At 43.4% G+C, this 18,822-nt stretch overlaps 3 protein-coding genes across 4 annotated transcripts; 2 read left to right on the top strand and 1 right to left on the bottom strand.

Moving 5' to 3' along the window:
* The first annotated feature begins 7,780 nt into the window (after positions 1-7,780).
* scg2b (secretogranin II b) lies at positions 7,781-11,070 on the top strand. Its single transcript, XM_006786553.2, has 2 exons — positions 7,781-7,885; positions 8,418-11,070. Exon 2 carries the CDS (start codon positions 8,435-8,437, stop codon positions 10,226-10,228), a length of 1,794 nt encoding a protein of 597 aa, XP_006786616.1. The 5' UTR covers positions 7,781-7,885; positions 8,418-8,434; the 3' UTR covers positions 10,229-11,070.
* A 195-nt stretch (positions 11,071-11,265) lies between these two features.
* On the bottom strand, positions 11,266-15,739 carry ap1s3b (adaptor related protein complex 1 subunit sigma 3b). Of its 2 annotated transcripts, XM_035905949.2 has the most exons (6): positions 15,599-15,739; positions 13,908-14,086; positions 13,707-13,815; positions 13,411-13,548; positions 12,215-12,276; positions 11,266-12,043 (listed from the first exon to the last, which is right to left on the bottom strand). In XM_035905949.2, the coding sequence occupies exons 1-5, from the start codon at positions 15,599-15,601 to the stop codon at positions 12,235-12,237; spliced, it is 471 nt and encodes a 156-aa protein (XP_035761842.1). In that variant the 5' UTR covers positions 15,602-15,739; the 3' UTR covers positions 11,266-12,043; positions 12,215-12,234. The 2 variants fall into 2 exon arrangements, with proteins under 2 accessions (XP_035761842.1, XP_006786617.1); XM_006786554.3 differs by lacking the exon at positions 12,215-12,276.
* Positions 15,740-16,082: 343 nt separating this feature from the next.
* On the top strand, positions 16,083-18,732 carry dhrs12lb (dehydrogenase/reductase (SDR family) member 12-like b). Its single transcript, XM_006786555.2, has 10 exons — positions 16,083-16,153; positions 16,570-16,703; positions 16,783-16,865; positions 16,958-17,053; positions 17,173-17,254; positions 17,328-17,389; positions 17,531-17,635; positions 17,791-17,881; positions 18,001-18,138; positions 18,254-18,732. The coding sequence occupies exons 1-10, from the start codon at positions 16,098-16,100 to the stop codon at positions 18,409-18,411; spliced, it is 1,005 nt and encodes a 334-aa protein (XP_006786618.2). The 5' UTR covers positions 16,083-16,097; the 3' UTR covers positions 18,412-18,732.
* The last annotated feature ends 90 nt before the right edge of the window (positions 18,733-18,822 follow it).

An 18,822-nucleotide genomic window follows, 5' to 3' on the forward strand; every position in this document is an offset into this window, starting at 1 on the left:
CAGTGTTACCGTCCGGAGTGCTCACTCTGTAAAAGGCCTGATTAGCTAAGCACAAGTTAATAATGGGTGCAAGTAAACTTTACAGTACCAGAGTCTGCATTACAATTCACATCACAGTTCATATCAATTCACACCAAGAGATGAAATCAGATGAAGCGCATGCCAGTCTTTAATGTCAGGGAGAACACTTTTCATTCTGCCAGTACCATGTCTGCTGCTCCTTTATTTAAAATGAATCTACGAGACCACAGAGAGTCAAGCAATTCTTCCAACCCCTCCTCTTCCTCCTCTTTATTCGCTCCATCCAACCCTATGGGACGAGTGAGTGAGTCAGAAGCATAATGCTCCCTTATTAGCCCACTGATTCTGACGCACACACACACACACACAGAAGAGTGGCTCTACCACAAAGACAACAACAGCAAGAAAACAGTGAAGGACATCTTTCACATTATATATGTGGTTAGTTTGTGAGCGTGCGCGTGTGTGTATATGTGCGTGTTCCCGTGCTTGTCCTCGGTTTGCTCTCTGACACTTTATTCCTACTTCTTTTCTTTTTTTTGCTCCTTTCATTCTCCCTCTCCTCGCTTTGCTCGTCTCTCTCTCTCTCTCCCTGCCTACTTATGACTCAGAGGTGCGCAAAAAACTTTCTGTGTTCTATGCGCACACACTACTGCAAGCCAATAAGCCATACTGAAGTTTACACAAGGAGCCGAAGCCGAACGTTAGCTGCCTTTATAACTCTGGAGAAGTGGGTGGTGTCTGGAAAAAAAATGATTACGTCTGAGGCTGAGGACTGGGATTAAGGTATCCCTGCCCACTACTGGCACACAAAGATATACAATGAACTTTGGATTAGAGGCAGCCGAGGAAAAGGTGAAAGAAAAAGTTTGTTTTTTAAATGTAAGCGTTTGATGATGCATTTACATCACTTGAACTCCCAGTGTATGGGTTTAAATAAATAAATAAATAATTTCAATTACATTTAAGATCCAAGGTTTTACAAGAAAAAAGAAGCAAAAATATCTTATGTTGAAATGCAGTGAAATGTAACACTAATACTAGATATTAGTAGGCCATACCACTTCATTATTAGTGTGGTATAATTGCATTTAAGTCCTGAAACAAACAGATTAGTTGATACTGTTAAATATGAACATGTTTCTTTGGTAAATGGTGACATTTTCCATTGCCTAATTGGGAAGTCGGTGAATGTGATGCAGTAAAGTTTTGGTTGATCGTGTTAATCCTCTGTTTCATGCTGGTTTTGTTTTTGTTTTTTTGGCTGGTAATGTGTTAGGTTGACCTCTGGCTTCACACTCTCTGACGGCAGGCTGCTCCGTGCCGGGCATGGGCACAGCGACCTCGGCTTAGCTCAGCTGGGTCATCGTGGAGCCGGGGCCAAAGTGGAGGTGGGAAAATGTGTGAGGTCTGGTAATGAGCTTGAGCAAAGCGATAGCGTGTGGTGGGGGGATGAGGATGGTGAAGCAGAAAGGAGAGAGAGAGGCAACTGATACGTCTGGGCGATGACTCACCGATGCTGGGTATTTATAGCATCGGGAGGGAGGTGTGGGGGTGGAGGAGCGAAGTTTGTGGGGTTTGGGAGGCAGCCAGGACAGCATCATCGCACCAACGGGGAGTGGTGAAGGAAGAGACAGAGACTGCAGAGATGAGGAAGCATCGGTGAAGGAAAAGGGCAGGAGAGGAAAGGAAGAGATGGAGGAGAGGTGGAAGAGTGGAAGAAGGGAGTGGTGGCAGGGTCCAAGAATGAGATGGAACTAGGCTAACTAACGGAAAGATCAGAGGACGAACTGTGGGGAGAAGTAGAGGAGGCAGAAATAGCATGCGCATTTAAAATTCTCAGAACAAAGACGGCTTGTCTTGTTGATAGTGCCACGCTGCAGGGACACTGTTAAACATCCAGTGAGCTCCATGTGGTGCGCAAGAAACACAGGCGCTGGCTTTCTAATAGAACAACAAAGCTACAGTAGGCTATTTCTGTGCTGGAGCTGGTATTAGAGCAACACCCAAAACATATTTAATGACTCACATTTGCAACAAAAAAAAAAACACTTTTCCCAGCAGCTTTACATTCAAAAAAAACTGTGTTTGCAGAGGAAGACTGGAAAAGGTGTCACGCTTTAATGAACATGACAATCATCTCTGTTACCAAGACAGTGTGGGTTACAGTTAAGCAAATTAGGAACATATTAGACTGTTAAGAACAACTAATTAGGGAGGCAAAAAAGAGCAGCTGGAAAGGCAAAAATGTTGGTGGATCATTCCTTTTCTTTTTTCTGTGAATATGTGCATTATTAATTCCAAACAGCTTCTTGTATGGCCATAATAAATCTTATTAAATTGAATGTTTTCTGATTCATATTCTACAGTTTTAAAAACAGGTTACTGTGGCGTGCGCTCGCTCTTATTCTTCTCTCTTCATTGACAGGATTTCTTCATCAATAAACACATCCTCACTGGGCCTCTGGTGACGTCAGCCAGTGCGTCATGCTGAATCCCTCACCATACACACGAATCTGAGCACGTGTGCTCATATACACATGCAAGCGCAGCCACACACACATACACACATCCTCTCAGTATGATTCAGAACAACATGGCGAGTGCTCGCATTCATTAATATGTACAGTGTAAAGAAGCATGGGGTATGAAAGCTAACAACAAGGAGTGAAAAGAGTGATGCTGAGGTTGAGAGGCTAGTTGGGGGCACTGCTGAAAAGGGCTGAAGAGAAGTTAAAAGGAGAAGGGGAAAAATGTGGTTGCTAAAGAATCAGGCTGTGACGGTGGAGACAGCCAGGTAGGCATGACTAAAATAGCACCTTTGTCAAACGGTAAGAAAAAAAACATGAGATGAGGAGAGGAAAAGAATGGCACAAAGCCTTGAGTTCACTATGCTTAAGTGAGCTAAAAAAAAAAAAAAAAACAGGCACAAAATCATCAGAAATATATGTTTTAAATAGAAGTATGCACTTAAATAAGAGTGAAGGGAATCGTTTGTTAAACGCGTAGCTGGAAATTGGCAACGTCATGCTTAAACGTAAGTGCATGTTGTTTATCAGTTGGGAGCAAGTTCCCATGAACCCGGCCAAGACTCCAGGGTATTCCTGACACTTAGCCAAGAAACAGTGTTGGCGCACAAAACCTGTGAAATCGCCCCAAACATTCTGGTTTTGCACTGATTAAAGGAACAAGGTATATAATTGATTAGTGGAAGAACGATTTGTTTTGGCAAGACCCCTCATATTTCCAGTACTTTTCATAAGCTAACTGGAAAAATTAGAGTGGCAACAACATTCTCATATAGCCTAACTCGAGAAAATTAATAAGCACATTTCCAAACATGTCAAACTATTTATTTTTGTTTTTTTAATGGAAGGAATCCAAAGATGATCATTAGCAGAGGAGGAACGGAGGCTTGGCTGTTGAAGCCAGTCTCATTAAAGCAGAGATATTTGATCCAATCCCACAGGTCCTCTCCTGCATTCCTGTAGCATTACGTGGACATTTGCCCTTTTAGAAAGGCTAAGCTTGTATTGAATCTCCACCTTGTTTCATTCATTTCTCCTCTGCCCTCCCTATGCTGCTAAGCTAGCATGCTTCCTCTCCTTGTTTCTGTCCTTCCATCCTAATGGCTCAGACAACATATTGTGGCTCTAATCACCATCATCTCTGTTCCTGAAACAACCTGCCTCCTGAAGACAAGGACCATGCTTTACTTGCAGTAATTGGCTCAAGGAGAAGGATGAGCCAGATGGGTACAGCAGAAGGAGAAAATGTAATGAATGCGCGTCACTGAGAAAACGGCCAGCTAAACTGGAGAGTCTAATGAAGGAAACGAGGATACCAACCTGTGGGAAGAGATGAAGGTGGAGGCAGATGAAAGGCAAGTGAGACAGCGTCACCATGGAGACGTTGGTTAAAAGGAAGGTGAGCCATGACAACGGGCGCGCCATTGCGCGTGCCCTCCTGCCTCATGATGTGGTGACGGGGGGTGGGTGGGTGAAGAGGTGAGGAGGAGTGAAACAAAACAAAGGAGGAGGAGGGGCTGACTACATGCAGCTCTATCTATATCTTCTTCTTTTTTTTCTTTTTTTTTCGCACACAACATTATTTAAGCAAACACACTGAATGCTAGACCATTCCAGGAATTCGGTGTTGATTGCTGAAGATCTCGGCTGAATCACAGGTCCTTGAGCTGACTGATGCAAGAATCTGAACTCAGAGCATAAAGGAAAAAGTAAAAACAAACAAACAAAAAGATCATTTGTCACACAGTGTATGTGTTTGAGTTTGTATATGGGTGTGTACTCCTTTATTATAATGACGGAAGCAAGCCATTGTTGAGCTAGTCTAATTTTCTCCCCCCACATCTCTGGCTTATGTGCAAGGAAACAGCAGCGGTATCACCCAGAACAGCAGGGCTGCTGGGTTTAAACAGGAGTGAAAGAAATATATAATTTCATAATTATAGAGGAGAACTTGCATGGTTTTTCAGGTTGAAGAAGAAAGGAAGAAAGAAATGAAGTCACTTGCTGAAAGAATAACATTTTTAACATACAACCAAGACTGTCCATTAAGCAAATCATTTCCACCTAGAAAAAGAGGCTCATTGTGACTCTACACCTGTTTGCCTTGAAACCTGTAAATGTGTTGTTTTCATGTGTTTCTCTCTCAGGCCTAAAGGACCCCCACCCTGAAAAATACCAGCTCAGTTAATAAAGTCTGCACTGCACATCTGTGATTCTGAGTCTCTGCTTTGTTAGAAAAATGGCACGAGCCCAGAATCTGAAAAATCCACGAGTCATAAAAGGAATTCATGTCATGTTTTCTCTTCTCCCTGAAAAGCACCTTGAATAAGAGCCGAATACAAAAAAGGTTCACGATCAAAACAGAGACGAAAAACTTTTCCTGCAAAAGTATGTTCTTACGGGTCTTTTAAAGGAGGCTCTTTTAGCTCTTTCATTTTTTTTACGAGGCTTATTTTTAATGGGGGGTGGGGTTGGGGGAGCTGAAGATGATAACTCTACTTGGTGAGATCTCCAGATCACAATCTGAGGAGCTGTGAAGGAGCTGGGTTGGAACACAGTGCCCTGACCTCAGCTCTTCTGATTTGCCAGGACACCCTGACTGCCATGTTGTTGTTGTTTTTAAAATTATTTAGATAGTGCAGAACATCTTTGAGTTATTTTATCTGAAGGGGGAGCAGATGTAGAAGGAGGCTCAGAGAAATATTTCAGTGGAAAGATAAACTTCAGAACTGAATTAATGGAAGGGCGCCTCCAAAGCATACTTCTGTGTAACTTAGCAACCAAAGGAGGCAATGGTATCATCAACACTTTGCCAAAATGATTTCTGTTTTGTCTAATAATGGGCTTTGCTATCGATAGACTTATAGAGCTCAATGGAGAGAAAGAAGAAGAAGGGCACTGAAGAAGCAGGAAACAAAACCCATGAGAGGATGAGAGTGGCACTAAAGACTCGTAATCTAATTACTATCATTTTCTCCGTGCCCTGATGTTACTCTCATTGATAAAGAGAGAAAAAGACAGAGAGAATGCAATAGTGCCATTCACTGGGAATGTTTATTTTCTTTTTAGCATCTGAAGTAATTAATCAGTACAGAATGATGCACAGAGACAGCACATCACAAGCCCCGGAGACGAATAACAGATTCAGTCAGTGAATCTTTTACCAGCAGCGGCCTGCTGGGATATGAGTTTAGAAACCTCTGATCCATCACTCAGAATCATCACAGTGCCCAGGGGGGTTGGTATAACTTCCACAACAAGAAATAAACACGCAAATAGAAGCGCACACATCCTTTAAACTCAACCAGATATTTAACAGCTCACGTCACAACATCCAGACCACCAGGCTGTTTTTACACTGTAAAAGGACACAAGGCAAGAATTTAAAAGGAGATTGAGCAGGGGACCATTTCCTTCAAACATGATGTGAGACAGCTCTCATTCACCCTGTCACTTTCACTCACGCACGCAAGACATCGGTCAGCATCACGGCCAACAAATGAGCCAAAAATTCATCTTCAAGTAGTTCTGTGTGCTTGTTCACTTTCAGCAAAACAGATAGGAGACAGTAAGCATGTTCCATCATCAGTTTCTTAATATGCATGCAGGAAAATGTGCCCTTTTGAAGAGAGACACAGTTCAACTCAATTTATACAGCAGCGATGCGACTGCTGGGACCTCTGACACCGCTGCTGTCGCCCATGGCGATGGCTGTTTCTAAATGGAGAGTCACCCCGTCCAGTGTGTGATGCTGAGAGCTAACACATTCTCCAAACACCACCACACCTCTCCTCCTTTCCCTTTAACTGTGTTTTGATCTGTGATTCAGTTTTTTTCCATTTGCTCCCCCCTCTCACACCCACACCCACACCGAGATGGACTTAAACAAGGCAGCAGGCACAGCAGCACAGTGGGTCTTTCAACGTCACGAGGGTCTCTGCAGCTCTTCAGCCGTACATGACAGGCAGCTGACGGCACAGTCGAGTTTCGAAAGCAGCTTCATCCCTCCCCCATCCCTCTGTGACTTTTGGTACTGAGGATAAAGTAAAAGCATTAAGTGACCAGTTTTTCTTTCTTTAAGAGATGTGAAAGGATGGAAAATATGAAACGATAGAGCAGGACAGCGGATGCAATTAGATGTGAGATGGAAATAGGGCGGGAAAGGCAGAGCTGGGCTGAAATGGAAGAGTACTTCTGTGTGTGGGATGTCAGAGGATGCTGACCTGAAGCTCTTTAGAGACTTGAGATGTTGTTGGAGCATCAGAGGAGGGTTGTAAGGAGACACTTGAAACGAAAACATGAAACGGGAATACTACAGGAATGTTACTGTTCACATCAACTTAAATATATTACCTTAATTTAAATTACCTTATATTACCTTAATATATTAAGGTATTCAACCATGTGGATAAAGTATAACAAGTCTGTGTGGCATCTGTTCATGTACTGTAGAACCTTGGACACCGTGTGTAGTGCTCTTGATTGGTTTAGCATGAAGGCGTCACTGTGCGATAACAGTGATAGCCCAAGTGTTTAATAAGGCTTTTGATCTCACCATAAACTTCACCTGTCGCCACCTTTTATCTCGTCTGCTGTAGACCTTTACATCTTGTGGTCCTGCGGAATGCCGGAGCTTCTGGCCCCCAACAGAGGCCCAGTGTTTATCACATCTCTGTCATCGAAGGGAGAAAGAAAGAGAGAGCAGGAGAAGGAGGAGGGGTTTGGTGGGGGCTGCTCAACTGCGACAGCAACTCCGCGGTGGTTTTAGCCTGTGAGTCATCGCTAGAGGGTTTAACTCTTCCGATGCCAAGTTGAGAACGTGCAGCGATGTTGTTTTTCATGACCAAAAGTGCATTTTTAAGAACCTCTCGTTACAAAGTGGGATTTGGCGTTGGCACATTTAGCTCTACATCTCATAAAACTGGCGCCTAAGAGTTGGTTTCACTTCAATCAAATCAGCTCTCCTGTACATGCAAAGTTAACATTTTCATTGTTTCCACAGCTGAATCTAACAAACGGCTTTATTTCTTTTTGTTTTTCCCAAGCAGCAACTCCAAACACCCTTCCTATCAGCATCTTCTACACAGCGCTGCTGTGCAACAGACAGCGTCCAAGGCTATTTTTAAACGCAGCTATTAGTATGCCATATCATAAACCTGAATCATTTATATGGATTTTTAAGGCCGGTTATTGCGTGTGCTGTGTGATGACGCGGTGGTCAGGTGTTGCCTCATATAACCAGGGGAGCTGTCCGAGTGCTGAAAACAGAAGAGAACAGCACCGCTACTGAGGAGATGTCATACACCCTTACTGCTGTCTGAGCTTTACTGCCAAAGGTAAACCACGATTTCTTTTTTATTTATTTGATTCAGTTTTTAAATTCTGATTCACATCTAGACGCGTAAAATTGAAAGACAGTCTTTTTTCTATTTTTTAAATCACAGCTTCTCGCAGATTTTGACATGTTCCGTTAGAACGAATGAAATAGAAAGAAAACTATATCCTTCTACAGTCGGGGATTACAGTGAGTTGTAATAACGGAGGATTTTTTTTTTTTTTTAGTTAATGTGGATGCTGACGGGAGGAAATCTGATTTTTTTTTTTAAGACGTTGTCAATAACCAGACGGGGAGTGACTCATCCAGCGATGTGAATGTTTCTCCACACGCACACCGACACATCGTTCAGTTTGCGAAGCGTAACTCCCCGACAGGCGCACAAACCCCAGATCAAAACAGAATTGTTTACGATCGTGCTCGTTGCTTCCTGATAAGCTTTTAGTTAAGATAACCGAAGAGAGGGAAATAATCTATGATCTTTATCCCCTCCCAGCTGCTTCACCATCATTGTCCTCTCTCTTGTTTTCCAGGTAATAATTTGCCTATAATGCTGCATTTTCACCACAAGTTGCCCGCGGGGGGAGCCGTGGTCCTGCTCGCCTTCCTCCTTCATGGATGCGCCGTGCAGGCTGCGTCTCTCCCCCGTCACTACAGGCTCCGAGGAGGGGAGAGTGAGGGGCAGCCGGCTGCGTATCCACCCAGCGCCGACATGATGAAAGCCCTGGAGTACATTGAAAACCTGAAGCAGCAACGAAACGGGGGCCAGCCTGAACCCGTGGATTACGACGAAGTGGAGAAGTTCAGGGTCCTGCTTCAGCTCGCCTCGCAGCAGGACGAAGGTCCCGGGGATCACCAGCCTTCCCCGGGCATGCAGAGGCAGGACATTACCGCTGAGCAGCTGATGAAAGCTCTGCTCAGGTCCCTCCAGGATCAGACCGGGAAGGACGCAAAGCTTAGCCCCGCAACGCCGCCGAGAAATGACCGCCGAGCTCACAGGCACCGCACCAAAGATACTGAAATGCCTGAGGGCGCACCAGTAGATTACGGTAACTTCCCAAGACCCCACAAGAAGTACCCACTGATGTTTGAGGACGAGGAAAATACTGACGCTTCCAAGCGGGCCACCGAGGACCTGGATGAGCAGTACACACCCCAGAGCCTCGCCAATTTGCGGTCCATCTTTGATGAGCTCGGGAGGATGCCCACAATCGGTGGGCAGAAGAGAGACGGGGACGACGGGGAGGAAGAAGAGGACCGACTCAGCCTGAGAAACCAGGCCTATGAGGATGTGGCCGGAGGCGAGGAGTGGGTCCCCATGGAGGAGAGGGAAGAGGCGGAGGAGATGGTCAACGGGAGCCATGAAGAAATGGACAGGGCGCTCAGTGACCAGGAGGAATCAGAGAGGGAGGAGATGCAACGCCGGGCCAACCAGAACCAGGAGGAGGCTGATGATGACACTAAGCTCGTAGATTACTACCTGCTGAAAGTCCTGGAGATGAGTGACCAGACGCAGAAGAGGGATAAGACCGGTGAGCAGAAAAAGAGACTGATCCGTCCCTCTATCGTGGATCCTCGGACCGTGAAGGAGTTGCTGGAGCTTTCCCTGAAGCTGCACGTCCCTCCACAAGACCTTATCGATATGCTGCTCACCGAGGAGCTCCGAAAGCTCCACCGCGATCCACAAGCCGCGGCTCGTTACACGAATGCTGGCCAAACCCCCAGGATAAGGTACTTCAGCCGCAGACTGCCGCTGAAAAGCAAGACTATCCCCGATGATATGGACAGAGAGGACTTTTTAGACATCATCGGGGTAGAGACAATCAGTAACGAGTACCCCGTGGTGCAGAGACCCATGAAGACCTCTCAGCCCTCAGACAGAATGCCTGCTGCGTCCAACCCTGCTGCAAATTCAGGTCCAGTTAAAATCCCCCCTCCCTCCGGACGCAGGGAGAACCTGTTTCTCTCCGAGCTCAACAAAATGCCCCTGAAGCGTGAGGCTGACGGTGACGACGACGACGGCGGTGACGTGGAAGACGAGGTGACAACATACCTGGCGGCAAAAATTCTCACAGAGTACCCCAACACCATCACCAAGCGGGACACCCAGGCGCAGCTGAAGGCGCAGTTCCCGTACGAGCTGTACGAGCGCGCAATGGACTACTTGGGGCAAGCGGACAATGAGAAAAGGCCACTGGTCAAGAGGGAAACCGAGGAGGCCACAGAGGAGAACGTAAAGCCCACAGAGATGCAGGGGAAAGAGAAGATAACGGCCAAAACCTCGGCCCCTCAAACCGTAAACGAAGAGGAGGAGCACCGTGAAAAAACAGTGGCCGGGATGTAGCCAGATGTCCTGCCAGACGCACGAAATTATGAATTTAGTATATATACTGTCTGAAAAATAAAGTTTGGTGGACGTGATCTAGTTTACAAATTTCTATTATATGAACTATAGCCGGTATGACTAATATCTCCCTAACGAAAATGAACTACAGCACTCTTACAAATCAAATAATAATAAAAAAAAATAGTCCCTACTTGCTGCAAGAACCTTATATTATTATTAATATATAGTTATACAAGAGATTTTAGGTTCCTCCCTTAGGATGTGAACCTCTTACCGATCTCAAATCGCCAGTTAATAAAGAAAAAGAAAAAAAGAATAAATTAACAACCAAACCCAAGTTATTAAAGATTTGTGATTTTGTTTACATTAAATGTGTTTGTAAACAGCACTATATTTTCAACTGTAATCAAATGAGTAACGGTGAAGATGCTTATTTTTCATCCATGTCAAAACTATTCAATTACATATGTGAATATTCATGTAAATTATTCAGTATGATGCTGACCGGGAATTTAACACAAGTACACGGCGTATTTGGAGTACTATTGGAATATTATAGGAATTTCTCATTAGGGCAGTGTGCTGGCCTCAGAGCGAGTGTTGTTGTGACTCGTGATATATTCAGGGTTAGTGGATTTAATGTTGTTATTACAGATAATTATTTCCAAGTCTCAATATCAGAACGTCGCCTGCCTTCCAGCCCCTTTCATACTGCGAAGCTCTGTATTGTTGGCCTACCAGTGATTGTGCTATGTATGCTCATTTTTAAACCATTTTTGTACATGTTCAACAATGTGTGATCAATCACAGATGAATAAAGCATCAGCGGTATTATTTTTCTTCTTTCTGAGTTGTGTTGCCTTATTAAACAAATATAAATGTTGCATATAAAAGGAAGCCAAAGCAGCACGTGCATTATTTTGGGGGGGCGGGGGGGGGGGGGGGGGGGGGGCGGGGATGGTGGGGATACAGCATGAGTATTCATTCAAATTAGACATTCAGCGCCAAGATAACAAGTGACTACTCAAAGCAAATTGCTTATCAAAAAACATTTTATTTGTAACATCAGAAAATGCACATCAAATGTATACATTTAAAGAAAAGAAAAGAAAAGAAAAAAGAAAAAGCAATCACACCCACACTAGCATAGCAAGTGCCCTTTTTAAAAGACTAACAGTCAAACACACATTGTATGTCTTACACATTAAAAACAGCAGGTAATCATTGGTATCAGTGTTATATCAAAACGAGTTCTGTGCTGTAAGTAACTCCGTAAGTTGCTGAGTGATTGGCACAAAAAATAAAAAATATCAGACACTTCTCAAACAGACTCCAAACATTAATTTCTGACATATTAATACATGATAAATACAGGAAATTTGGAAATCGGAACATCACTTCCTGATCATGATTTTTTTTCCTTTAAATACCCACCATCTTGTTATTACTTCAAATTTAATAACTGCAATTGACGTCAAAAAACCCATCCCAACCCATATCCTCCACACAGAAACACACACATACAAACTCTCCTTTCACTTGAATGCGTTACTGTTAATGTATATTAGAGTCGCCACAAAAGACATGATACACACAGCTATGATTTAGGCAGACATTCAAGTAAAGCCAGATTTTTCTCTTCTGAAAATGTTCAGTAGAATCGAAGTTTGCTCCACTTTCAGGTTCAGAAACGTATGTGACTGCTATATAACACATCTTGCTCCCGTCTTCTTCTTTGCTGTTAGTTCATGTCCTTTTGTCCCCCACCCCCACAAGCTAAAATGCAGGTTTGCTCATGTACTCCTCCAATGTCTAAGGAAAGAAAATAGAAAAGAAAGCACAAGGGATGAAAAAAACAATCAGGTTCCCAGACTCTAAAAAGTGCAGTATAATACAAAATCATATCCACAGTCACACATCTACACATCACCTGTTACAAAGTGCTGAGCACAGCAATGCACTAACATAAGCGGAACATCTAACCTTTCTGTCCATATTCAAGGTCATCCAAACAGCTCCACCTCATACCACTCACTGATGTCATCCTGAAGCGATAATGGTCAAAATGAATGGGAGACTAAACTGCATCACTCTAGATAAAAAGTGTTAATCAGCCTGACTCAGGAGCACCGAACAACACACCCAGCTACGCACCGAGCCACGAGCCTACAGGGAGAGCAGGAAGCACCAGCCAAACGCTAACATTTAAAGAAAGTCTGTCTCACGCTAACACCCAGACAGAGAGAGAGACATAAGGGGTAAGAAAAACAGCAAAACACAGACCTATAAAACAAAGAGGGAGCAGCCACTACTATCCACATGCCTTTTAGTTATGAGGAAGACAAAGGCACAACAGGGATCACCACATTTGATTGGATTCTACAATGCACCGACTACTTCGCACGCACACACATCACGTTCGCATGTCAGAGCCTCACACAATACTCATGTTGCTTAAAGCAAACAATAAGCACTAATTTCAGGTATCTGGGCCTTTCAAAATACCCCACAACCATGATTTAAATAAATAAACAAACTTTGGAATACATTTGAAAACATGGCAACATTGCTTTAAAAGGAGACACTACAAGTGAAGTCTGTTAAATACAATGTATCACCATTAACCTTCTCCTGTTGAGCACTTCCATTAAGTATATTTTTTAGGTATTGCAACTTTTTAACTGAACACCGAAGAGAGCTGATACAGATTTATTCCAGCCTGTCATTCTGTAAGGTTCGCTGTATGTAAGTGCTACTGGAATGGAGATTTTTGAGGAAAACAGCATTTCAGTGTCTGTTTTAATAATAAGAATTAACCAACAGATATAAACCGTGAAACTTCCCGAGAGCTGCAAGTAAATTTAAAAGAAATAGGCACTGCCTCCTTAAACATGCACTAATTTGCACAGTGGACAAAATGCATATTTAAGACATTTTATTTACATTAGTCTGAACAAAATAATAATAATAATAATAATAATAATAATAATAATAATAATAATAAATCCAAATAGGCCAGAATCTCAAAAATCAACCAGTGCATGAAGAAAACACGCCTATGCCTGCAGTGTCTCGCTTTATACACTGAGCCATGCAACAGATGTTACGTGCTCACACCACAGGTGCAAGTCACAGTGTTTTACTAAGTGCATTTGTGCGTGCATATCAGTGAATCTCACCTCCTGTAACATGTCTGAGGCTTCAATGGAGCGATTCACAATCTGTTTAGAGGTTTCCTGGATCTCGCCTCCCATTAGAAACTCATCCAAGATAAAATAGGCCTTCTCAAAGTTAAAGATAATGTCCAGCTCACACACCTGAGAGGATGACGCAGTTATTAAATTAGAGAAACTACAGAGCAGAACATATTCTTAGATCCAATCTTTGCAGCCTAGTTGAGCAGCAATGTTATTGATTTTTAGCAACACTTTACTTCAGACTACAGCTGCATAACAAATATGAGAAGGTGAAATACATTGCCAAAGTATTTGTCTAGCAGCTCCACGTAGCGATGAATGATCTCCAGGGCTAGCAGCTCATTTTCCTGGCTCTCTACTCCCAAACAGAAATACAGGCTTGCATACCTGAGGAGAGTCAGACACAGATGATTAACAGTGGCATTGTGGGGATCAACACCTATTGGAGAAGTGTCAATAAACACGTGAAGCAATCTTACCGCTTATAAACAATCTTTAGGTCTTTCCACTGCATGAAGTTGCAGGAGCGGGGTTGCCGTGCCAGCACCATGGTGGTCATGTCCCTGATGATCTTCTTCTTCTCACGTTCCGACATGGATGTGAACCACTTCTGCAGACGCAGCTTTCCCTGGCGACTGAAGAGCAGCATGAAGCGCATCTAACAACACAAGAGGGCATTGTCAGTGGGGAAATCCTGGCCCGTGTCGAGGCAGCAACGATGACTCACGCAAACAAACACAAATCCACATCAAGTTAATCCCGAGAAACTTTATTAAGCAGCCGGCGCTGCGCCCACACCAACACACACAGTCACAATCAGGACTGCACAAGTGGCTGTGCTGCTGGCACAGTTCATTAGCGAGTAACTTCACTGACCAGACACAAGGGGGAAATAAAGGGCTTGACAGGGAGTAATAGTGAAGGTCACTGACAACTAAGGAAGTGGCAGTTTTCAAGTGAGCCAGCGAGTCCAGCTTTTGGATGTTTGGATAATGTGTTTCCGAGCACCGGTCGGGTTTGAGTACATATCAAAACAGACATTAGTCTCCTTCATCCCCACCCCCGCTCTGTCGGGACCACACTGCCATGCCGTTTCCTCTCATTGTTAAAGTTAGGCTTCAAGAATAAATATTACTTTGTCTTCAGGTTTTATGGAGCATTTTTCTCCCAATCAGAAACGAGAACATGCAAGGCCCTCTGAAATATCATCCTGACTTTAGGTTTCATTTAAAGAAAAAACAAAAACAAAACTCAGACTCGACTTTAAGAGTACCAGGTTTTTGCTTGCAAGAAAAAAAAAGAGAAAAACAGGGGGTTGTCTCAGTAGTGAGGTCTGTCAATTATTTTCTACCATTCAGGTCACCAGTGAGGCTGTAATGCCTAAACCCTGATGTGAAACAAAGAGCACATTGAAAAGCCAGTGAACACCACTGCAGTCATAAAGAAGTATGTGTAGTATGACACAATTGGAGTGTGCTGCACAACATTTATGATCCAGCCTGTTTGTGTCATTCAAATGAGCAGCTGAGTTCAAATATCTGAGAAACCCATTAACTAAAGTCAGAGGAAAAACAATACACTGTTATACAATGTATAAAGAAGAAACACATTCTTCTATTATAGCCATTCAGGCCAACAAAATGAAGACATACCAGTTCTTCCACTACTGGAAACTGAACGGAAATTAACAATACAGATGGAGATAACATTATTAGACTGAGTGATAGTCAAGCATTAATCACCAGAGATACAGGAAGACTGGATTGTTTGTCTACACACCTGTAAGTCATTTACAGGGGTGTACACCCCTTAAGGGCTCACAGGCAAATTCATATGTAAAGCATTAAACAGCCAGCAGGGCAACGCTCGACGAGAAGTCACAAAACCTGTTTTCTTACAGAATAGACCGACTGGTAGAGCACACACCTTACTTCCGAGTGTTATTAAAAGTAGGTTACAGACAATAAAAACTCAAAGTGGAAACCAAGTAGACTCTCATCAGGCCTGAATCGGAAAACAAACCTGCCCCAGTTTAGCAGGAAGTGCTGTTAGAGGCGCAGTTTCTAGCTTTAGCTACCTGTCAGCGACAGCAGGTGCAACAGGTGAACAGTCGGGGTATTTTATGCCTACAGTCAAGCGCACAAAACAAACACATTCGCCAGAAACTTACCATTTTCAACACTAGACCGAGGAGCTACAAAACACCGTAAAAATATTTAAAAACTAAGCACTTTAACCCTCACAAAGGGTCAAACTGTCCGGATGGACACATATCTATCCTCCGTGAAGTGAGTACAGGGTGAAACTTGGCTAACTCCGCCCACAATGCCGCTGGGCAGTGACGCGTCATCGGTACTCACAACCATCGTGGATTGGTTATCCTGGGCTTGTATTTCCAGGGATCCGCCCAACCAGGAGCGCCCTTTAAAAAAACGAATAAATCTGCCACGTGACTGTGGGACCCACGTTAATGAATGAACTGATAACTGGCGTCGCTTGACTGCTGTCAGGGTGTGTGTTTAAATGTTATTCCCGGTCAGAGTCGGCAGAGAGCAGCAAGCGCATCCCTCTCCTCCCGCCTCATGTGATTATGATCTGTCACACAGCTGCTTGAACAAGGACTGGAAAACTTGATGCACTTTGTTTGGAATTGTTCCTCATTTGAAATCATGTCTCTGTACCGAAATGCCATCTGGTTTTTGAATGGAATCCAGCAATATACAAGGTCAGTAGGATATCATTTTGGTGTTGATCTGCTGTGTGTAGGGATGCTGTCAAAAGATGCCTGGTAAATATAAATCTTTTTACTTGGTATTGTTTTGTTCTGTCTCTCTTTTTAAAACTAAAATTAGGATTTCTGCCCTGTGACATGCATTTCATGTTGTTTATTCAACCCCAAAAGCTGCTCCGCAGAGCCATATCAAAGGTCTGATCACTGTGTGGCACAATCATCACACAAACTGCCCTTTATGTACAGTTACAATAGTTCTATTGACAGCTCGTGTGTCTTGAGGATGACAGTCTCATCGTCTCATCATCTCAACAACAATGCAGGCTGTCAATCACAAGCTGCCTTTTGAGAAATGATCAGTCCTCGCCTTGTAGCATTACCTTTATTACATGTTTTCTGCACGCCTGTAGGAAGGGATACGAAGTGGCATCTAAAGAGTTTGATCCCCGGGACCTGGATGTGTCGGTGGTGGGGAGGTCATTTATGATTACTGGTGCCAACAGTGGAATTGGAAAAGCAACAGCCGTGGCTATAGCCAAGAAAGGTACACGCCGGAGGGTTGTGTTATCTGTCAAACATCACCACATAATGATAGCAAATAAAACCTGATGCTTTGTCTCCAGGTGGCACGGTCCACATGGTTTGTAGGAACAAAGATAAAGCAGAAGAAGCCAAAGAAGACATTGTTACTAAATCTGGGAACACGGTGAGAATATTGACTTTGAATACAGAAAGTAAAAAAAAAAAAAATCCCCTGATTTATGAGAAACAAAGTGATGCCTAATCTTCCTATTCTAGGAAGTATACATCCATATTGTGGACATGTCCCAGTCACGCAAAGTCTGGGAGTTTGCAGAGGCCTTCAAGAAGCAGTATCCATCACTGAATGGTTTGGCATGTATCACCTTTATTCTTTATTACAATAAATAGATTTTATATCCTCTTTCCTAAGCTAATTGTGTTAATGGTTTAGACTTAGTTGTGTGATTGGACTTTTTCCTCTGCTTTGGCAGATAAACAATGCAGGGTGTATGGTGCACAAGAGAGAGCTGAACGCTGAAGGGCTGGAGAAGAACTTTGCCACCAACACCATGGGTGAGATTTTCTTCTGATGGTCAGACTGTTGTCTTGCATAACAATTTTTCAATTTTTTAATTTCCTTTTTCAGGGGTGTATATTCTCACACAGACTCTTATACCACTTTTACAGAAGAGCCGGGATCCAAGAGTGGTATGATTACACGCATAAGTGCACACAAACAAAGTGTTCATCTGTATAGTGCAGACAGCATAATGCCACTCTTGTCCACGTTGTAGTGGGTCATGGTGTTGTAAGCACACTGATGTATTTATTCCCCCTTCCGCCAATTAGATCACTGTGTCCTCAGGAGGCATGCTGGTACAGAAACTCGAGGTCGATGACTTGCAGTCAGCGAAGGGCTACTTTGATGCCGTTATGGTCTACGCACAGAACAAGGTAAGACAGGAAGGTGTGGTCCAGATTTTTCAAAAATTAGGTTTGAATCTGCTTTACATTGCACAATATGTCTGACTGGTTATATAGGCCATTTAGAGTAATGGAGAAGACTGACGTAAGATGTAAAGAGGCCACATTGTGTTGTTCCTTTTCAGAGACAGCAGGTGGTGCTGACAGAACAGTGGGCCAAAGCCAATCCTGTCATTCATTTTTCTGTCATGCATCCAGGCTGGGTAGACACACCAGGTACGCTCATTTGAGCAACAGTTGCAGTTTTTCTTGAATTGTATCTTAATTAGTCTTCCTCCTTTCTCAAAAACCACAAATACAATTAACAGCTAGTTCTATTTTCTCCTTGTTTCCAGCCGTTTCTACATCAATGCCTCAGTTCCACCGGATGATGGAGGACAGGCTGCGTACTGTAGAACAAGGAGCCGACACAGTCGTGTGGTTGGCTTTGTCCAGGGTGGCTTCCAGAACACGCAGCGGGCAGTTCTTTCAAGGTAAACAACACGAAATGTGACGGGCTTCACCATATTATCTGTTAACCTTCTCAGGTCAACTCAAGCATCGTCATCGTCTGGTGCCACCAGTTCTGACAGCTTACATGTGTTGCAGATCGGAAGCCTGTTCCCACCCACCTCCCTCTGGCTTGGACTCACAGTTCGGCTGAGGAGATTCAGAGGTTCATGACTCAAATGGAGAATCTATCCAAAGCTGTTCAGTTGCAAGCTGACGCAGATCCCGCTGGACCTTGTAGACCGCAGTTTGTCTAGTTTCTCTGCTTCTCCACGTCATAACCATATGACCAGCTACTGGAAAAGGTGTCATCGATTCTTAACAAGCCTCCTGTCTACAACAACAGTTGCATGTTTATGAAACTGTGTTGTGTAGTGTCACAAAATATTGATTAAAGACGAAATAACTGACTTGATTGCATGTGCACTCATGTCTTGTATATTTACATTACAAAAACAGATTTCTGACTCGTGCTTTATATTTGGAAATTTGCACAAATGTCCACAGTGCTTAAATCTCAGATGTGCAGTTGATGTTTGATGAAATAAAAAATAAAAACATGGCTTTTCTGCACCTGATTGCTCAGTCTCCTTTATGGCGCCACATTGTTACATATTTGCACAATATTACGGCAGTAAAACCCAACCTAACAGATGGAATGTGGGGGG

The sequence above is a fragment of the Neolamprologus brichardi genome, chromosome 18, assembly GCF_056152115.1.
Source record: "Neolamprologus brichardi isolate AB-2024 chromosome 18, ASM5615211v1, whole genome shotgun sequence".
Lineage (NCBI taxonomy): Eukaryota > Metazoa > Chordata > Actinopteri > Cichliformes > Cichlidae > Neolamprologus > Neolamprologus brichardi.